This window comes from Carex rostrata, chromosome 22, assembly GCF_964058835.1.
Source record: "Carex rostrata chromosome 22, lpCarRost1.2, whole genome shotgun sequence".
NCBI classification, from domain to species: domain Eukaryota; kingdom Viridiplantae; phylum Streptophyta; class Magnoliopsida; order Poales; family Cyperaceae; genus Carex; species Carex rostrata.
Genome location: NC_135939.1, coordinates 1,219,437 through 1,241,707, shown reverse-complemented (window position 1 = coordinate 1,241,707; position 22,271 = coordinate 1,219,437). Strand labels below are relative to the sequence as shown.

Genomic DNA, 22,271 nt, shown 5'->3' with positions numbered 1-22,271 from the left:
GGTTTAATTTGAACCAAGCTTCTAAATAGCTAGCTATAGCGGTTTTGGACCCAGAAAGCTAAGCTACGGGCTAAAACTGCGCTAATCAAGCTACGACCGCTATAGCGCGTAGCGGCAATAGCGGTCCGCTATGCTACATGGGTTATGATTTTGCAATTTTAATGGGCCTTAATATCTAGATTGTTTTTTTTTTTTACTTTATTAAGCTATATCAATACAATGGAACATGTGCGGGCTATACCGCTATATCAATTAAATTTTGTATCATGCATTCATATATGGTAGTGGTATATTTTGAATATAAAATATATCGATAGTTTTTGAATTAGGGATATTTTGAATGACAATTTGAGCTTTGTATTGGTTTAATATGAATAATATTAGAACTTCTTAATTAATTTGATATTTTTTTTCTTGATGAGACATTTTTACTAGGCAAAGCCTTCTATGGACATAAGGACCTATTTGTAAAATGAACATATTTTTATTTTTAAAGTTCAAACAGTCGATCCGAACCGTTCATCTTGTTCTCCATATTAATATGTGCTTGGAGACCAAATTTTTCATTTTTCTGTTTTTTTTTACTATTTATTAAGATGGGTACAAAATTCAATGGTCTGAATTTGATATTTTTTATACCCATCTTAATAAATAGTAAATAAATTCAGAAAAATGTAAAATTTGGTCTCCAAAGATATATTAATATGGAGAACAAGATGAACGGTTCGGATCGGCTGTTTGAACTTTGAAAATAAAAATATATTCATTTTACAAATAGGCTCTTATGTCCATAGAAGCATCACTCTTTTTACTATTAGTAGAAATATAAAATATAATTTTTGAAATAAAAAAACGCTATTTATAATAGCTTTCGCTATAGCTCTGCTATTCGCTAAAGCTTTTTTTTTTGTCTCCCCGATACACCGCTATAAACGTTATTTAGAAGCTTGATTTGAACTGAATCCCACAAAAATCAAAGCAACGGCTTTAATAAAAAAAAAATTGAAGCTGTGGTGACAAAAAAAAAACATTTTGTTTGCAGCTTCAAGCTGCGAACACTCAATTTATGTCCGTAGTTTGAAACTACGGCTGTGTCAAAAATAAAATTCTAATCTGATTGTGGTTATTTAATTTATTTTTTATTTTAAATGGTAAGAATATTTTTTTTGGAAAATAATTAGATATGATCAATATTATTTTTCCTATTCACACGTAATATATTATAAAATTTTAATTTTATTTTAATTAGTAACAAGAGCTTGCAAAAATATACCAATGTGGATAAATAAACATTATTTTTTCAACTTAATGATTCACATAAAATCAAATCTAAAAGTGATAATTTTTTTGTACATGTAATCAAATCTAACAACATTTTATTTAGATATATAAATTTTAAATCTTTTGTTATTAAAAAGTTAAAAAAAAAATAGAACTATTTGAATGCTCTTCTAGCTATTTAATTTATCTCACTTCCAAAAGTTGTTCTCTTGTTTTCCTGGAATCACGTTGTGGCAATGGTATAGTTGCCCCTGGCCCATTAATTTGACAAACATGCTTGCTTGTAAACAAAAGTATTTGCGAGGGAAGCAGATCACCTGCCCCCCGGGGTGCAGGATTTTCCTGCCCCCTCAGTCACTGCGGGGTGGGGTCGGATTTAGGGTGGGTGGGGCCGGGTTTAGAGTTTAGAGTTTAGGGGGCCCACTAACAGTGACTCTGGGGGCAGAAAATTCCTGCCCCCAGGGGGGGCAGGAGATTCGATCCCATTTGCGAGCTTATGCCTTAATTGGACAAATATATATACTGGTGGCCCATTATTTTCTTCCTAGCAATCTTTAATTTATGTTGGCTATATATATGTCCCTGTATCTTATCTTATCCGAATCTCAAACATGATTCTTTGAGTACTATTGATATGATCATTTAAAGTTTTAAACCAAGTAAAGAGTTTGATGAAAACCAACAACCAACATTATGATTCGTGCACATTTAATCAATGCAAATCATAAATTTGTCCGTACAAATCTTAATGAGATTCGGATAGCTCTTGATAGACATCGAACAAAATTTGATCCGATATCCATCAGACCGTCGACCGTCCCCGATTCCTATGCAGAGTTTAATTAATATTTATATTTAAGTGCCGGAAATTCCATACCTACATGTAATTATTGCAGTAAATCACTGCTCTGTCAATTAATAGAATAATTCTAATTCCCTGAAACTAATCAAGATGATCAATGTATGTGCAGTATACGTCACTTTATCTATTTGCATGCCTCTGTAAATCTCTGGATCTGTGCTGATAATATAGAAGACATGCAAAACAGGTACAGATAAATGTGTAGCTGGATCTGTGCTGATAATATAGAAGACAAAACAGGTACACATAAATGTGTAATATGTAGCGGAGCTATGAAACCATGCACCAAACAGGGACTGACGGACTGCCCGTACATCCTTTGCATGCATGCATCGATGTTTCAGGAAGCTTTGCTGAGGTCAATATTTCAACAAGTCAACTATTTGTTTGTTTGTAACTGAGTTGTCTTTATGTAGTGTGCGAATAAATTAACTGGTTCTCTTATCTGGCTATTCTCGAAGCATGGTCTATCAAAAAGGAAAGAAAATACAACAAAGTTGCAGGATATGCTTTGAAAAAATGTTCTCGGATCTGGCTATATATGGGTGGCAAAAAAGTTTGTAGTTTGTCGTTCAATCGTGACTCGGCCGATCGAGCTGTTAACGAGTCAGTTCGGCACTAGTTTAGTTCATAATTAATGAGTTCAAGTTGAGACCTAGGTCATTCGCCAGTTCGTGAGCATGCTCGATTAGGTATTAATTTGTGAATTTGTGTGTATTTTATACTGTTCAGCTCGGTTTAACTTGGTTAAAAAAGTTTGTATAATTTTTTTTTTATTAAAACAAGGTCCAACCTGACCCGACGAACCAGCTCGCGAGTTAACTTAGTTCAGTTCGTGATAATTTCAAGTTGAGATTTTAGCTCAAACTCTTAAAATCAGATCACTTGTAACTCGGACGAGCCAGCTCGTTGCCACCCCTAGATCTGGCCCCTAAAAAGTAACATGATGGCATAACTAAAAATGCCATATCTTGAAGGGTTTTATTAGCAGTGAATGAACCTGGGAATTTAATTAGAGAATTTATTACTGTAATTATGAACTTCACTAACTGTACTTGAACTAATTAATTAATGAAAAAAAAAGTAGGGAGGCTGGCTTGAAGCTTTTAAACCAATTCTCCTGGTATTACATAGATTCTCAATATATTTTAATTGTTCGGTAATCGGTACAGTATAAATGTGGTGAAAATTAATATTAAAATTGAAGTTGTAGAACACTAGACCGAATGTACGCTGCAGTCTGGACCAAATAATTAAATGCTCTCTCTGCTACTTACTATTTGCTTTATTTAAAAAAAAAAAGCTTCGGACATCCACTGTTTTAAATACTGTGTAATGCATGTGTACATAATTATAGGTTTAGTTGCACCACTTCTTTCTCACACCATGTGGACATGGATCATGGATGCCTTTTTTTATACTTTTTTGTACTGTTTGTTTTTGTGTCCTGGTAAAATAGTATTAATGCACCATGGGATTATGGGAATATGCATAGTGTTGTTCCAGGAGTGCAGTGAGATCATTAATGCGGGTAATTTCATTGCATTAAATTGAAGGGATTTTCCAATTTGTAGTCAGAGCCGGAAAGTTTGAAACCCCCAAAAATATATTAAAAAAAAAATAGAGAACAAAGGCCCAATTTATGTTTTGTGGCCTTCCCAACAAAACACTGTTTAGCATTTAATAGGCAGAAAGAATCGTGATTTTTGGAAAGTTCTTATGGGCTTCGTTTTTCTTAAAGAACACAATAAATAGCAAGATTTTAATATGCTTCACAGTTCAAACCATAACTTCAAACAGCCTATTGGGCCAATTTAAGAAGACCAATGCTCAAATCAGGTGCAAGATTTTTGCTTCAAACCAGCCTATTGCCGAGTTTGTTTGTATGGAAATAATGTTAGGAATCTATGGATCCACATTTTTTTTATAGATATCCCTCAATTAAATACAAAATCACAATGTTGCCCTCAGTTTCTTTTTCTTTTCTTTTTTCTTTTTTTTTAAATGCCTTGGCCGCCAGAATTCCTGACGATCCATTTTCTTTTACACCCTGTTTGGATGGAGAGTAGAGGAAGGAATGGGAGGTAAAGAATAGAAGGGAATGAAATGGAATAGAAAGGAAGATTAACATATTTAACCTTTTTGTATTTGGATGATTAATAAGAGAAAATAAATTTAACTTTTATTTCCATCTTATTTCTTGTTTGGTTGATTAAAATTTATGAGGTTAATGAGAAATTCGGTGACTGTTGACTGTTGTAGGTTTGAGAAAAAAATATTGTATGAGAATTATATATGTTAGATATAGGGCTGGGCATTTGTGTCATTTTTTCTAAAAATATTTGTAACAAAATTTATTTCCATCTGTTACACTCCAATTTGGAAGGAAAACCGATTATATTAATTATAATGATACAAGGTTAAATCTTTCATCTCCTGTACCCTTTACCTCCGACATAATTTTATCAACCAAACACAATTCAACGGAAAGTTTTTGTTTCTTTCCATTCCCTCCCTCCATCTACTCTCCATCCAAACAAGGTGTTAGGATCGCCAGGAATTTTGGAATCCGAGAACAACTTTGTAATTTTGTATTTAATTGAGGATATTAAAAAAAAATAGGTAGACTATCTAGCTCAATTTCGTTTAGTACAATTTTTGACAATCTACTGATCTACGTGTTGCTGGTATGAAGAACTGAAATGATGCATAAATACATTTTTTTGCAATCGATCACTTATCTAATAATTTTTTTTTTTTAAAAAGAGGCACAAGGTCGGTCCATTTATTAAAAAAAAGGAAAAAACCTTACAAGTACTGAACTTATCTAATAAATTAATGTACAATTAATAGCCGACAAGATTTAACAAAAATAAAAATAAAAAGACCTCGAGCCGAACAATCTACAATTACCCCTGTTAGAATTTGAGATAGAATATAAAGAAGAAATATTTGATTGATTGATTGATTAATTGTTCATTACATTGCTAACAGGGGTTTATATAGGCTAACTAACTGTTATAATATTTTTCTAATTATTGTACTAGCCGTTAGGCTTTCCTATAACATAAAATCAAATTTAATTGATTGATTATAATTGATTGGAAATTAATGCGATAGATATTGTAATTTTGGATTGCCTAAATATAAGTATTCTATAGTGCTGCTAAATGTCTCCCAATAACACTCATTTTCTTCTATATTCTCGAACGTTACACTCACTGTGAAACTGGTCAACTTAAAAGAGCAAGGCTTGAGTGCTATGAATAGCATAAGGTCATTCGTATTATGACCTTAAAAACTTATTGTATAACTTTAAGTTTCGATTTAAGTAGCTCAATAAATTGATTATATAATAAACTTGTAGAGTATCAATTTTAACTTTTTTTTGAAAATTTTCTTACTATTTTTATGACTTATAAAAGATGACAAATAATAGTCTAAAATATTAATAATTTTGTTTTATTTTTAAGTCATTTTTTTGTCATTATTCATAAATCTAAAAAATAATAAAAATATCTCAAAAATAAAAAAAATTAATATTTTACGAGTCATTATGTAACTAATTTATTAAGTTACTTAAATTAAAATTTAAAATTTATATGATAAATTGTTTAGACCATAACACGATTAGCTTTATGTTATCCATAAGATCTAAGCCTTACTCAACTTAAAATACAAGTTGATTCGATCCGAAATCCGAACTTAAAATCCAAAACCCAAGATGACCAGAAGCTGGGTAATTCGAAATCCAAACCAACCCAACCTCTAAACGATCCAAAGTCAAACAACACGAAACAAAATTAGGCAAAATTATTGTTTTTTAACGATCTAAAATCTTCTGAAAAATGTTTTTGATGTATAATTACTTAATTAGGCATTTTAACCTAATTTAACGGAGGATTTTAATCCAACGTTCTTTTCTCTCGGCTGTTGCGAAAGAGTCAAGACTGAATTCCCACCTGCGCGTAAAACCCAAACCAATGGCTCTTGCTCTTATCCGTCTCCTCCCATGGCGACAACCAAAACCCCAACATTTCTTTCTAAACCCTACCAAAGCCCCCTTTCTCTCTCACCTCCGCCAGTGCCAAATATTTTCCACTTCACCTAGAACCGTAGTTCTTACCCAAGATGAGCGAACTACGGGCTCTTTCTCGGGCAAACGAGAAGTGGGGTCGGGCACCATAGCAGCTGTCGTAACCCCGCTAGGAGGGGGTCCTGCTGCGGTCGGGATTGTACGACTGTCTGGCCCCACTGCCATTGCAGTTGCGGGTCAGGTGTTTCGACCCGTTAAGAGGTCGAAAGAGGAGGGTGGGACTGTTGCTTGGAGGCCAAGAAGCCATTTTGTCGAGTATGGCTATGTACTGGACAAAGATGGCAATGTCATAGATGAGGTACCTAGTACTTGTTCTTCAACTGGGTTGTTTCTTTTAGATTTTTTTGCCTTTTGTTTTTTTGTTTTGTTTTCGTTTTTTCCTTTCTTTTATCAGTTCAGTTAGTTTGAATTTTGGTACACATAAAATTAGCTAAATGTATGCAACTGTTAAAAACCAAGATCCACAGGTTTTATAGCCTAATACTTGGGCTTCCCCAGTGTCTGTTCAAGTTAAAGCTGCTTATTTATTAAAGAAGTCGTTATAATGAGGCATGTATTTAGTTTGTTTGAAGAAATTAAATTAGCTTGCATAGCTGTTAATAACTTGGCTTTTAACCAACAACCCCCAAACACGAAGGAGGAAAAAGAAAAGAGAATAATAGAAGTACAGTTCCCAATGCAAACTAGAACATGCATTTTCTTAGAATGACTTTTTTCAAAAGAGTTATTAAGGAGACAGTCAAGTTACGTCTGGAATGATGCGGCGCTACAAATGTGTGATAAATTTGTGGGAGCAATGATCAATTGCACCATGAAATAAGGATTTCATGATTTAGGCCTCAGTTATTCCACCAAAGGGGCATAAAATAGGCTTGCCTAACTAGGCATAAGTCTGAAGCTAGGTTGGCCTAAACTAAAGCACCTACCTAGGTGTCTTAATTTTGTGTTGCATCCTGAATTCATTGTCAGTGACTATTTGCAAATTTTACTCAACTAAACATGAATAATTTAGGCCGGCCTAAATGGGAGTAACCAACTTAGGCCTCCTTAACTTTAGTCCTCCACCAAACATAATTCCTTCTGAAAATTTTGATGTAGGTCCTGGCATTGCCAATGCTGGCACCGAGATCTTACACCAGAGAAGATGTTGTCGAGCTCCAGTGTCACGGGAATGACGTATGCTTACACCGTGTGTTGAGAGCTTGCTTAGAGGCAGGGGCAACACTCGCTGAGCCTGGTTAGTCAACCATTTTTAATTTGGTAAAAAACAATTACCATTGATTATGAGTTTTCTTGGTCTTATGGTAGACTTGACATCCTTACAGGAGAATTTACTCTACGTGCTTTTCTCAATGGGAGACTGGATCTTTCTCAAGCCGAGAGCATTAGTAGATTGATTTCTGCCAAGTCAGCTGCTGCAGCTGACTCAGCCTTAGCTGGTATGCAGGTATGTCTTATAATTCTTGACCCAACGAAAGAGTTTACCTGGTTAAAAAATAATGCTGGTTTAAACGGTACAGTGCAGGTCAGAACAAAGACAATTTGGTTTTTTTTTTTTTTTTTTTTTTGGTATAAGAATGCTATGCTTGCCTAACCAGATTTTAAAGGCTCTGAAGCTGCACTTTTGTTACAATGAAGCATTGACTAGTTAACCTGGTAATTTTTATTAAGAAATTATTAATAAGAGCAAAGTTCAGCGTGTTATCCAAACTTATAATATAATTGACTATTTGACTACTAGCCTGGCATATAAATCAAATGAGTCAGGTAATATTTCATTTTAAAATTATATGACTTTGACCTGACCAGGCCCTTTGCCGCCCAGGGATGAAAAAAGTCACGCCATGACCAAATACATCACGGCACGTGTGCTGGTCATGTGTTGTGACTCACGTGTCCTGTGCCGTGACCATTCGTGCGGCATGACCATTCTTTGGAAATTGGCACGGCACGCGAACTGGTCTGGTCATGGCACAGCACGTGGTCATGGCAGTCACGTATGATCGGGACAGTTAGATCTTGATCTAATGGTGAATTATGAATAAACTAACTTAAATATGAAAACAAATAGTTAAACGTGACCAGTTGCTTTTGGACACGGCATGACTAATGTGCTGTGAGACCATTTACGTATTGTGACCGTCCATCCCAATTTGGTCACGGCATGACACATACTTGGTCATGTCTAATTGCCAACCGTGCATGTGGGGCATCCTGAATTTCAGTCCTTAGCCATTTGGTTATTTTCCCTTTTCTTCTGATAAAATGGGTTTTATTCTTCCGTACTCCTATACAGGGTGGCTTTTCTTCACTGGTAAAATCGCTAAGAATGCAATGCATCGAACTGCTTACTGAAATAGAAGCTCGTCTGGATTTTGAAGATGAGTTGCCACCCTTGAATTTGCCATCTCTGATAGAGAAAATCAGTGTTATGCAACGTGACGTGCAGGATGCTCTTGACACTGCTAATTACGATAAACTATTGCAGTCTGGCATACAGGTATTATTATTCAAAATTGCAAATTTACTTGTAATTTAAATCTCATTTTGTTGCATGTTTTGTGAAGAAGCTGCTTGTCTTTCTGTCAGATAGCTATCATCGGCCGGCCGAATGTTGGGAAGTCAAGCTTGCTGAATGCTTGGAGCAAAGTAAGTCATTTAAAAATTTATCTGAGCATATTATCTATATTCTATATTCTATATTCGTGTCCCTTTTTTCTATTACTAAATTCAAATGTAGCCATGAAAATATCATTTATATCCCCTCTAATTGGAATGCATAAACCCAAATATCAGAAATAGGAAATGAGAAATATCCTCTGCTTCCCGACCAACATTTGTTGCAAAATTTGACCAAACTGCCCCTCTTTAATCACCTAAAATTATTACACAAAAGGAGAGGAAGAGAGGAGTAACATGATCATTTTACTATTTTTTAAAAATAATGGCTAGAAGTTTGGTGCTATGCACTGTGTTTGAGGGGTCATATTGTTAAATTTAATTTTGCCAAGGTCTAAGGTAGATGGAAGATGTTTTTCATTTTCTGTAGAGGCACACATGACTTTTGTATATAAGCCTTTGCTTCTTGTTCTTGATCTCTTTGTAATTTACGAGTTTACAGGCAGTTGTGATGATATGATGTGTTATTTAATTCTGAAATTTCTTGTAATAGCGTGCAGAGTGAGAGGGCGATTGTTACTGAAATTGCGGGAACTACGAGGGATGTAGTTGAAGCCAATATATCAATACATGGTCTCCCTGCCACACTGCTTGACACTGCCGGAATCAGAGAAACAGATGATATTGTAGAAAAAATTGGTGAGCTTGTCACCCAGTCAAGCATTAGTAAATTTATGTTAATCATTGATTGCAAGACAGAGTTCTGGTATAGTTTTGATTTCTTTACTGGTATAGAGCGGCGTGGGCTTGTTTTGGTTTTCATCGCATTGATGAATTTTGATTGAGGCCTCAAGTCAATAATACTTTCTCAGTTGAGAATTATATTAATACAATGTTGACAATAAATTAGATTTCTTTCTTGCATAATTTTGTGACCAAGGCTTACTGATTCTTCACTGGTTCTAGTTACAAATTTCATGGTTATAATAATGTTGCAAATTTTAAACTTTTTCTCTATATTTTGTTACTCAAACAGGTGTAAAAAGGTCAGAAGCTGCTGCGCTGGCAGCAGATGTTATCATCATGGCAATAAGTGCCATTGATGGATGGAGCGAAGAGGATGCAAAGCTAATTGAACATATTATGACGAGTCAGGTATTTTAAAGTCGTCTTAATTTTGTACTCATTCTTGAGAAGTTTCTACTATCTAAATTCTTTTTAAAATACCAGAAATCAGCCCATCAAGCAATGACAACTCCTACGATACTAGTGATCAATAAGGTTGATTGTGCACCAATAGATTCAATTAGACCTCTTGAGGAGACCTGTAGTGGGTTTTTCAAGAAGGTGGTGCAAACATGTGCTGTTACTGGTGAAGGCATTTCTGAACTGGAGAAAGCCGTGCTAGAAGTAAGGGGCCTTGAGCCCATTTCTTCAGGGGGTCGCAAGTGGACTGTAAATCAGGTTAGTTCTAACATTTATTTGTAAGTATTTGTTTCCGGCAAATTTTTTTTTTCTTTTTCAGGAAAATATTAATTTCTCAATCTAAAACTACCATCTGAATTTTAATTTTCTCATATTAACCCCAAAATATTTTTATTTTGTGTTACTTTCTGTCCTCTTATATTATTTAGTTAATGGACCCTGGTTAGTAATGACCGGCAATGACCCAATTTGGTGGAAATATTCTTTAATCAAAAGGTTATTCATTCGAGCTTGTGAAAAATTGAGATTATGGGCCTAATTTTGGAAATGAATGATACTGTGGTGTCATATGCATCACTTGTCTTACTCTGATATTTTTATCCCCTTTTATTTGGAGCAACTTTATCTTAACTACAAGTCTAAATAATTGCATATTATCAGAGGCAATTTGAGCAGCTACTAAGGGCACAAGAGGCTTTTTCTAGGCTCCATACATCTATAGAAGAGCAGTTGCCAATGGATTTTTGGACAATAGACTTGAGGGAAGCTGCCCTGGCACTTGGCCAAATTAGCGGGGATGACATTTCTGAAGAGGTTTTAACAAGCATCTTTAGCAAATTCTGCATTGGCAAATGAGAGGTCAGATTGTGTTATGTTCATTTTCTTGCCTAAAAATCAATATATAAGGAACTAAAGTGCATCAATTTGTTCATATTTGCAAAAGAACACCCAATAATTTTAGTATTGCAAAAACCGCACCATTCGCAAAACAGACAAGATGCGAACTACTGGGATCTTCCATAGACTTCACAACTATGTCACAGGTTTGTGATTGAATCATACGTATGAGATACACCCTGGGGCAAATTTAATTTTTAAATTTGTATTTTGGCCAATACGGTCAAAGATATGTCCTGAGCGTCGATCTGCACACGGATGGCTGGACTGGAGTAGCCTCGCACAGACCCCCGCCTGTTGCGAGTGATTGTCAAAGTCCGGAGCCCTTGCATTCAGAGAATTAAAACAGCTGTTGTGGGACTACAGCAATCCCAATTCAAATAAATTAGGGTAAAAAGGTAAACCCTACTAAAATTTAGTGTGAATCCTGTATAAGTTTGAAATTGTAAAGGGTTCACACATATGGACGAAACACAGGAAGAAATGCCCCGGGAGACAGATAGCTGATTCTAATTAAATTAACCTTTTGTCTTTTGCACTTATCCATGAGCTCAAAGCTTTTGCAGCTCCACTTGATGTTCAAAGGACAAAACCAATGTTTTAGATTACAGCCCTTGCAAAACATATATAGGTTTCTTTATGCTCCTTTCTGCACAATTACCCATGAGCTCAGCTTTTGCAGCTCCACTTGATGTTCAAAAGACCAAACCAAAGTTTTAGATTACAACCCTTGCAAAACATATATAGGTTTCTTTATGCTCCTTTCTGCACAATTAATTCATTTGTAATATCTTACATTTTTAAATTTTTTTAAAATTGATAATCTCTTGAAAAAGAAGCATTGTGCTTTCATATTTTTAAGGTTTGTAAGATTTTTTTTTTTTACATTTTAAAAATTAGAAGAAAGAAAAGTTGATATTTTTGACAAAAGTAGATTCCTTGTGAGGATAATTATAGCATATATATTATAGGTGTATCATATCCTAAGTTTTTAGAAAATGTTGTAGTGTCGCATATTCTCATCATGTTAGATATGATACTTGCATGTGTATTTGTGAAACTTAGGTTTAAAATTGTAATTTCCAGCAGTTTTGGCCCTACTATGGCCTAACCTTGGATCTAATTTATAATTGCAAGGACTCAAACTCATTTTAGAAAAATGAGACAAAGAACAAGAGGAATTTAGTTAAATGAAATTTATGTTGGTTATTTAAAGAGTGCGGGGTTGAGATATATGATTCTTGTTGTTTATAATTAGCTGAATAAATTTCTATTGATAATATTTGGTATAGGCAAGCTTTCGAAAAAGGTTAGCGGCATTTAATAGCTAGGTGCTGTTGAATGGTTTAATCAGTTTAATTGATGTTTAATCGCCATTTAAGGGTGAAATGACTTTGGAGAATATTAAAGCCGGGAATCCAAAAACCATTTAATCAATTTAATGGAAAATGTAATCGCATTTTTTAAAAGTTTGGGTATAGGTTTTTGTTGGGTTTTTTCATATTTCTGATACAATTTGCGAGTTAGGGTGGACTGGGTGGGGGTTCTCGTAATTTCACAGTGAATGGTGGATATTTTTATTTTATTTTATTTTTTTACATTGTCTTCTAAACCTTGTTTTTTCTTTTTTTCCCAAGTGACCCTCAGAACTAAAAATTTAAAATTACTGTGCACCTGATCTTATGAACTCACTTTGCAGATTATGTTATTTTACTATTTTTTTTTTCCCGTAGATTCCTTGCATAAGTGTATACGTTATGCAACACTGCTTATTATGCTGGTGGATGCAGCACTGATGGAGGTCAAAATTTGTGAAGTGCTTGAGTATCAGTTGCTCAAATGTCATCAAAAGTTTGTTCATGCTGAAAGCTGCAACCTATTATCAACCAGAAGCTTCATTGAAGCATTATGTTGATAATACCAGAACAAATGTCGATTACTTGGATGGGGCTTAAATATAGAATGTTTAAGAATGGTAAATTGGATTTTCTTTACATTATCAAATAAATATTTAGCCAATGTTATTCCAGTTCCTGGAATAATTTATCTTGTGCATTATGGTATCCTGGTTTTCTCTCTATCATACTTCTTGGTCATAGTGTTCTGCATGTAAAGATTCCTACTTAACTATGCATTAGTTGTACCAGGAGAAGCACATATTGTTCTTTCCTCCTTTCTCGGTACTAAATTCTTCTTGTTTGTTTATTTACTAAAGGTCAGAATTCAGAATTGATATTGCCTGAGAGGACAGAATACTTGATAATAGGTGAAATGGTCATTTCATGAACAAATCTCCAGGTCAAATAACAATGTGGTAGGAAACAATGGTTTGCCGTGAATTATAGTTTATTCTCCTTAGTAATGGGTAAAAATGAAAAACAAAAAGTAACTGGGTATACAAGTTAACAAGTTATATAACAATTGGTATGACCTTACTGGATCCCTAGTCGATGTTAAGGCAGAACTGGTAGGAAATTTATATGCTGTAATAGTAATACTAATACCCCTGAATCTTGAATTCTTGATGCTAATTCACTGAAGATACTGTCTCACTTATAATACATAACAGGTTTTCATAAGTGGTCATACTACCAAAACGGTAGGCTTCTCATATTGCCATTTGTTGTTACTTGTTAACCCTGATCAACCTTAGTGCCAACAGAGGACCTCTTTTTTTCAACCTCCTCAACAGAGGACCTCTTTTTTTCTTGGAGAAAGATGAATGTCCCGTGACCTCCTAAACGAAGGATATTTTTGGATCATATGGTTTGAACATAATTTTCATCCCAGGAAATTTCCTAAGAAAAGGTTTCAGCACAAGAGACTCTTTTTTAATTTTTGTTTTTTTTTAGTAAAATTGAAGGTAAGTCACTAAACTGTTTTCAAAATTCTCAAGAAATCTTCATGTGAGTTCCGAACATGTTATTTCTTTTTTTGTTAATTTGGTGTATTATTGACAGTTGAAAATTCTTTTGCATTCTTTCCAGTGTTGTAAAGGAACTTCAAGGGCTCAACAAAATGCAAATCCAAACCATTGGTCTCCTCTTTAAAAATAGCATTTATTCCCAATTTCCCATGCGTTTTTTTTTTTAAAAAAAATCCCTGGCAGTGGCTGCCACAGGTGAAGTCCATTAACTGTGAGCGACCACTAAATTGCGCACAGCTTTTTGAATCAAATTGTAGCATCATTTTTCTTAATAAGTTACTTATTAGTTCTATTACTCCAAATTTATTTAACTGAAAATTTGGTACACATGCATCATCTTCTAAAATGAACCAAATGAAAATGTCTCTGTCAAGCGCGGCACGTGTATAGTATATATTTCCCCCATAATATTACTTTTTATTTTGCTAAAAGTTTGAGGGAAGTTGGAAAATTTCAGAAAAAACAAAGAAAACTTGAAAATCAATCAATGAAAATATTTACATTCAAAATTGCTGCCTTTATTTTTCTGACTAATTTGTTAAACATCCGTTTGAGCGGACCGCTTCAGATGTAAATTCTATATTGCTTTACTAAATAATGTTGTTTTTCGTTTGTAACCCCGTAGAGCTGAAAACCCCTTGCTTTTGTTTTATAACGGTATAACTTGTATGGTCATTAGTAATTAAAAAGGAACTTGAAGCGCTTAAGAAAATGAAAGTACACACTATTAGGCTGATGGGCTCTCCTCTTTAAAAAAAAACATTTACTCCTATGCACATTATATTAATGTTTGGTGGCCATTAAGTGATTCAAATCGTAGCATTATTTCCCACAAAGTTATTAATCATTTCCATCAATTCAAATTCCTTTAACTGATAATTGGATAAACAATTACACATGCATCATTGCCTAAAATGGGTCAAATAGAAAGACATCTACTCCTTGTTTCTCTCCTTCTCTGGTGTATACTGAATGGTGTCGAAACTTCAACGGATTGTTCAGGCGCATTCTTTAGTTTGAGTGACTGTTTGGATTTTATTCTAGAAGGATCTATGGTGTATCCACAGCAAGACGGAGCTTGTTGCATCGAGCTTGGATCTGCTGCGAAACAGAGTAACACTTGCTTATGTGAAGCTTCTGTTGAAGCAGCACGGCTAGGCATACAAATGAATGTTTCACGCGCGCTTTCTCTGCTTTCTGTTTGCAAAATAGTTTCTTCACCAATAGCCCCTTGTGATATAGGTGATTCTTGTCTTTGAAATTTGAATCTTCATATTTTTAGCATATATTGTATAATACAAAAATTTGATTATACACCTAATAATCAGATTTATTGTGATGCAGCTTCTCCAGTCCCGTTAGCACCATGGCATGCGTCGTCTCCTGCATGGCTGGAAACAACACCAACACCATCTCCAACACCAATTTTAGCACCTTATAACGCACCGACATTTCCACCAGATCTATCCCCTGCTCCGTCTTTGCCACATACCCTAATTCCTTCCTCACAGCCCTTCTTGCCTGATTTTCAACCACCGTATTCTGGGTCGTCAGAAGTACCAATTGGCAAAAAATGGAGTGCAACCTGTTTCAACCTGATCTGTACATTGTTTCTCATAGCATGCTTATAATTTCTGATTGTGTTTTAGACTTGTGTAGTGTATTATAATTTTGTTTTCACCAAGCATAGTTCTCTGGATTTGGCATTTTTGCATGTACTCTGAAATTTGCAACTTGATTGCAATTAATTTCACTGGATTTGGCATTCATAGTTATGCATTTCTTAGGCACGATTGCTGGGGGCGGATCTACAGCCTTGTCAAGAGTGGTTAGCCACCTTGTTATTAAATTTTTTTAATTCATGTATGTTGAAATTTTTCATTTTTTAAAAAGTTTTTATATGATTCCCCTCCTTATTAAAAAATATTAAATGTGTGTTTGTAGCTTATGGTTAGAACTTCACTTTGTGGTTAAATCCCATCACTACACATTACATATCTTCTACCTATCTAAAAAATAATAAACAAAATTTAAAAAATGTATAATTTTGTCTACAAGTACACTTTCATATGGAGATCATGTTTAATAATTTAGATCAAATGTTTGAATTTTGAATATAAAGATATAAATCCATAGTATTGATCGATTTATAATACGCATATTACCATGACCATTATGAAAAACACAATTTTCGGATAAACAACCCACTATATACTGATATACAGTACTACCACAAATTTTATAGCTCACAATATTCAGTGAGAATACAAAGGGGTCGACTAACAAAATAAGATAAAAGAAGAGAACTTTATTATTAATGAACAGAAGATCAAGGGATTACATTACATAAATTTGTAGTCTACTAATTTTCATATCATGGGCCTTTCTGTAGCATGTTCTGATTATTTTCTTATTACTTTTTTTTTTCTGTTCGCTTATACTTATTTTAATAGACCCATGGGCCAATTTTTTTTGTGTTATGATTTCAAATCCAGGCCCAATTATGACAACTCATACAAAGTTGAACATTGCTCCATGCATCAACATATTATATATCTGATCTCGCCTATGAGAATTCGTTCAAATAAATTTCTTCTTTAGTACTCTACTGGATTGTAATCTGAAGCACGATCTCTCCATTTCCAAGAAGTATACCACCAGATCTCCTGACATGCACGAGAGGCTGTTTATGTTTGGTTACTAAACAAAAGCAAAGCAACTAGATTATCTGATTGGCCCAGCAAAGCAAAGTTGAGAGTGCCTTAATTTATATATAGCAGTTGCATATCTAATCTATCAATCCAAGATATGCTTTTCCAAATTCAACTGGCCTTAATTAAGATGAAGATATTTGTAGCTTAGATGCTTAATTACTCTTCTGACCATGTGCTAATATACTCTTTTGGGGACCGATAACCATGAAATTAAGCACATGACCCACTTGCATGGTTGTGCCAGGATGTACAGCTGGTGCTTTGCTGACCCTAATTAACCTATTTAGGGAAGGTTTATAGAGATATATTTGTATAATCATGACATATATAGGTCGTAGATACACTACTAATTAATTTAACGAGAAAAACTTGTGCACGTGGACATACAAATAAAGCAAGTTGTACACTTGTACTGATATTAATTTGTAATTGTTTATATATGTTTCATTTCTGGTAGTAGATATTAACTGTGTATATGGTACTTCAATTTGCACGACTGTATCTCAATTCAGAAAGGATACAAAGGGAACACTAAATTAAAAGAAAAGAAGGAATATATATATTAATTATTTGAAAGAAAACAAGGGGTTATTATGAAGTTTATATTCATACAATATCTCAAAAGATGACATATATATATGCAAATTCAATGAGAATGAATAATTAAACCGGTTAATTAACATTCAGTAATTGACATATATACATTATTGATTCCTCTGGATAATGTTTATAATACCTGACTATATATTCTGTCTGGGATTGATGCACCTTCATATTTTCTGATGGACTTAAACAAATACAAATTGGTATAGTCTTCTTTAGAAAACTATTAAGGAAACCTCCCCAAGTGGCAATAGGAAATGAGGGATTAAACGTGGTTATGCTGGCTTTTGTTCTTGGCCTTAAATTGTATAGGCCAGCTAAGGAAAAGTTTGATCCAAAATAAATATATTTTAACAAGCAAACAATAAAAAAATATACGAACGATTGAAGAAATCGTTGATTCGATGAACTTATCTCATTAGAGGTTCTATTGGCTGATCTCGATCTCTTCCTATTGTTGCATTACAAGCCAAATGTTAGAGAGATTACTTCAGGTTTATATTATAATACTCAACAAATAAATAAAACAAAAATGTGGAAGAAAGGAGAGGTAAAATAAGCTGGTCAGTGTTTCAGGATGTTTGGGTCATTTTCAAAAGGTCAATTTGGATCAACGTTAGATGGCTTGGATTGATTCAAAATATGAAATAAGTGAAATAGTGAAATAAAATCAACCACAGACAAGGACCAGCTTTTTAATGGGTTCCAACAACTTTCAAGAGGTTCAGGTAATTAACTTTGAATCAATAGAAAGAGAGGTGTGATAAGGAGTTTCGCGGCAAGCTCAGGACGCGCAAGTAGGCACTGGTTCACACTGAACCGGACCAAACTGGCCATGAACCTTGTGCCCTTACATGTTTTATGTTTCGAACGTAATATTTCATCAAAACATATTGAAGTTATAAATCAATTTGAAACTTTCTCTCTCTCAACAAAACACATAACATAACATATATATCTAAAGTCCATTCTAGAAACACATCTCTTGCTTGATTTGAAGCAAGAGAATCAGTTTCTACACACGAGACGCTCGATTGCTAATGATATATTTCAGTTGTGAAACTTGATCTCTCAATGGCATTATGCACTCAGCAAGAGCTTTGCGAATTGAGAAAGAAACCATATAAAATCTTAGGAAACCGATTTTGGCTACGGTATGATTTTATTTTCCATATACACATAATTAATATAACAAATAGGCACATACACCAGTACAAGTAACAATATGAGAAATGAGGAATTGTTAATTTGTTGAACGCATTATGACTTTGCAAGACAAAGGCATCTTGTCATGTTTGGTCTATTAAATTCGGGAGGGCCTAATATGATCAGATTTAACACGGAATTATAAGTTAATCTCACGTTTGGCGTTAATTAATATACACATTTAAAATTTTCAGAAAGTTGGCTATTTAATATAACGATTAATTAAGGAAGTTTCTTGAGTTTATTAATTTGTTAATAACATATAGATTAAGATTTCATTGGGTGAAAGTCAACAATTAAACAAAGGAAAAACTCATTGGTCCAATATATTCTCTGGGTCATGGAACCAATCCAAAATAGAAACGTTGCATGTCCACTTATAGCGCTTTTTATGGGAAATGTTGCATCAAGGTGTACAGTTATTTTTATATTGGAACACTATCTAGTTCGAGATCTGCGCTAGCTGCTAGGAATTGAGCATATTTGAGGTGCCATTTTATTTACTTATTTATTTGTGCGTTTTCTTCTGGGGTAGGGTGAAAAGTTGTCGCCACAAGCCTACAACTGAGAAAATGTTTATAAATTAAAAAAAATGGAGTAAGCCGTGAATTCAAATTAAATCCATGCAAATACCTGACCGTGTAGAATGAGATCGAATCGTTAGTTTTAATCTTACATGAACTTCAAAGTAAATCTCTTTGTATTTTTTGTAGGCCCTGAATTGATTTTGGTTCGACCGCAAGTATTCTATACGATCAGATATCTTAGAGGCATAATTCACTCGTGATCAAGGTTCTAAATAACAATTATCGCGTCATCACATAAAGGCTAAAAAAACAACTATAGCTAGTTAATTAGCTATAGTGCCGAATACGGCTGATTGCGTTATAGCTTTAAAGGTCCGAAAAAGCTATAGCACAACTATAGCTAGTTATTTAGAACCCTGATCGTAATATATAGAAAATTGGTACTTGATTGGTGCTAAAGAAAACATGATGTTGCGTCCCTTAATTGTGACTTGTGAGGAATTATCTGTCTTTTGATTTTTTTTTTTATTTTACTTTTTTTTTGGAGAAAGAAGTAACTCAAATATCACTGGAAGTACACATCAATGGTGATTATCATCTCTGACATTATTTCCTAAAGTGGATTATGGAATTGGCGAGGACATATATATAGTACAGAAATCTCAGTATGATACCAGTATAAAATATTTGATACAGGCCATTGAAGTTGTCTAATGCATTGTTTTTTTTTTTTGTTTAATTTCTTTATGGGTGTTTTATACTGACTGATATAAAATTTATTGAAAGGACTATATATATTATTGACTAAATCTTCTTTATAAAATCACTGTTTTTGGACCGTTCAAAAATAGTGATTTTGCACCTATCTTAAAAAATAGTAAAACAATTACAAAAATTATAAAATTTCACCCACAAACATATTTTAGTATGAATATCATGTTGAGCAGTTCGGATCGTTAATTTTGACTTTCAAAACGAATATATAAAATGTAAGGTATGATAAAATATAAAAAACATGAGGTATTGGAACCCTCTATTTTATTATTATTTTCAATTACAATGCTAAATTATGATTAATTTGTTACCGATACTCCTCACAAATATTTTTTTTGAAAATCTTCGCAGAAGCTGCGAAGTTATGAGGAGGAATCAAACTTTCAACCTTTGAGAACAACAGTTCTAGGACTTTTTCATAACCAACTGTGCTACATCTCCTTTCTTGATAGTCCTCAAAATTTACTCACCGATAGTCTTAAATTATTTAAAATTAAAAATAATAATAATTTAAAATGTTGAAATGTTAATTATAAGATGTATACTTCGATGATATTTGGCTTATAGATTGTTGCATGATTGCATCCCATTAAAGGTTAAGCTATTAGTAGAACTTGTAAAAGCAACTACCCTTTGGACATTATGGTTAACTAAAAACAAAGTATGCTTTGAAAATATTTCTATTCCCTCAGTAGCTAGTATAGGTTCTAATATAATATCATTAGCTTCCCTCTGGTGCAAAATTAAGAATGATGAAACTTATTTTAAATTAACCTTAATCTTGTCAATGAATGTTTGTAATTTAACCCAGGTAGGCATGGCTCCTCTTATGATACCAAATACTATAGAGGAGGACCACAATCAGAATACAGGGGAAGAAGAACATGGATACAGAGAGATGGACCTCTCAGAATTTCTGGTATACAGGGTTGAATCGAACTCTCTGGGCACCTCTTCTTCTGTTACTCTACCTTCTGATGATTCTTACATGGATTACACATCTGCTTCAACTGATGTTTAGTGTTTTTAGTTCATGTCTGTTATTTCTCAATCTAATTCTCTATAGTTGTTTTGTAATATTTTCTCTGCTGAAACTTTGACAGTATGGTACTATTCTGCATAATGAAGACTACTCATTGACTTTTGTATAAGAAACAGATGGGGGTTACCCACTTTTGTCAAAAATAAAATAAAAATAAAATAAGATGTCTACTTCGCCGTGTGTTTACAGATAGAAAATATCGAAAATAAACTGTCGAATATTCAAGATTTTAGTGCATGATTTTTATTTTATTATTTATTTAATGCTATATATGGGGTTCAATTATTGAATGGGAGACAAAATAAAACACGTACTTGGTCCAACCCCGGTTACACACAGTGACATGCATTGGCAGGAAAGCAACATAGAAAGACTTTAGCAGGTGACAAATTGTACGGCCGTGATTTCACTATATATTACATTCGTTACCAGCATAGCATTCCCCCTTATAATATGTCGACATAATGTCGACATCTACCCGTCCAATGAGAAGGCAGCAACAATGAGTACTGTTTCGCAGCACCATGTTGCATCCTGATTGGCACCAATGAGTACTGTTTCGCAGCACCATGTTGCACCCTGATTGGCAATTGATGCCTTTTTGAGGTATCTCCGCACTGACTTAAAACCATGTATATTATTACTATTTTAAATATATATGATTTTATATTCATTCTACACCTCAAAACTTTTAATATTAATAAGTTTAGTTTGAAACCATGGGGCAACTTTTGTGGAACAGTACTAGATTTTCAAATATTTTATATTTATCAGCATGACATAAGTTGGTGTTTAGCTCACTTTATATATACTATATTTTACTTAAGAGGACGGTTCAAATGCCTCCTTATTTTTGTGCCTACATCTCTCTATTATTTTCAAAGTTTAAACAGTCGATCCGAACCGCTCAATCTAACCTCCATACTAAAATATGTTTGGAGACCTAATTTTATATTTTTAGGAATTTTTTTTACTATTTTTTTAGATAGGTAGAAAATCAGTAAATCTGAACCATCTAAAAACAGTATTTTTGTACCTATCTAAAAAAATAGTAAAAAAATTTCTAAAAATATAAAATTTGATCTCCAAACATATTTTAGTATGGAGGTTAGGTTCGGATCGACTGTTTGAACTTTGAAAATGATGGAGACAGATGGAGGCATGATGGAGGCACAAAAACATGGAGGCATTTGAACCCTCCTCTTTACTTAATTAAATTATTAGGCTTTATTCATGTAGGATTGACAATTTCTTAGCTAATGCTTTGTTCATCAAATCATCTCTCCAAATTTTGCTGGAAATAAAGACATCTTACATAAGCCCAATATTACATGCATGGAAGATTCTCAAATTTTTGTAATTTATAGAAGAATCTTCTACAGTGAAGAAATGATTAAGCTCTTCATCTCCTTGAATTCATGTCATCAAAATTTGGAAATCGTACATCCCAGTCATAAACCGTCGCATCAAAAAGGTAAAAAATGAAGAAAAATGAAAAACAAAAAACGAAGAACATAG

General features: G+C 33.8%; 2 protein-coding genes across 2 annotated transcripts; both read left to right on the top strand.

Annotated features, from left to right (window-relative positions):
- Positions 1-6,088: 6,088 nt before the first annotated feature.
- On the top strand, positions 6,089-13,016 carry LOC144573931 (tRNA modification GTPase). The gene is made up of 10 exons (XM_078323707.1): positions 6,089-6,537; positions 7,338-7,476; positions 7,565-7,686; positions 8,536-8,739; positions 8,829-8,888; positions 9,419-9,557; positions 9,895-10,013; positions 10,089-10,322; positions 10,725-10,922; positions 12,695-13,016. The coding sequence occupies exons 1-9, from the start codon at positions 6,127-6,129 to the stop codon at positions 10,917-10,919; spliced, it is 1,623 nt and encodes a 540-aa protein (XP_078179833.1). The 5' UTR covers positions 6,089-6,126; the 3' UTR covers positions 10,920-10,922; positions 12,695-13,016.
- Positions 13,017-14,258: 1,242 nt separating this feature from the next.
- On the top strand, positions 14,259-15,683 carry LOC144573932 (non-specific lipid transfer protein GPI-anchored 29-like). The gene is made up of 2 exons (XM_078323708.1): positions 14,259-15,129; positions 15,232-15,683. The coding sequence occupies exons 1-2, from the start codon at positions 14,802-14,804 to the stop codon at positions 15,516-15,518; spliced, it is 615 nt and encodes a 204-aa protein (XP_078179834.1). The 5' UTR covers positions 14,259-14,801; the 3' UTR covers positions 15,519-15,683.
- The last annotated feature ends 6,588 nt before the right edge of the window (positions 15,684-22,271 follow it).

Coding starts and splice junctions, on each gene's coding strand:
- LOC144573931 (XM_078323707.1), top strand. CDS start 6,127: ATGGCTCTTGCTCTTATCCGTCTCCTCCCATGGCGACAACCAAAACCC. Junction 7,687..8,535: donor CAGCCTTAGCTGGTATGCAG/GTATGTCTTATA, acceptor ACTCCTATACAG/GGTGGCTTTTCTTCACTGGT. Junction 10,323..10,724: donor GCAAGTGGACTGTAAATCAG/GTTAGTTCTAAC, acceptor GCATATTATCAG/AGGCAATTTGAGCAGCTACT.
- LOC144573932 (XM_078323708.1), top strand. CDS start 14,802: ATGGGTCAAATAGAAAGACATCTACTCCTTGTTTCTCTCCTTCTCTGG. Junction 15,130..15,231: donor AATAGCCCCTTGTGATATAG/GTGATTCTTGTC, acceptor ATTGTGATGCAG/CTTCTCCAGTCCCGTTAGCA.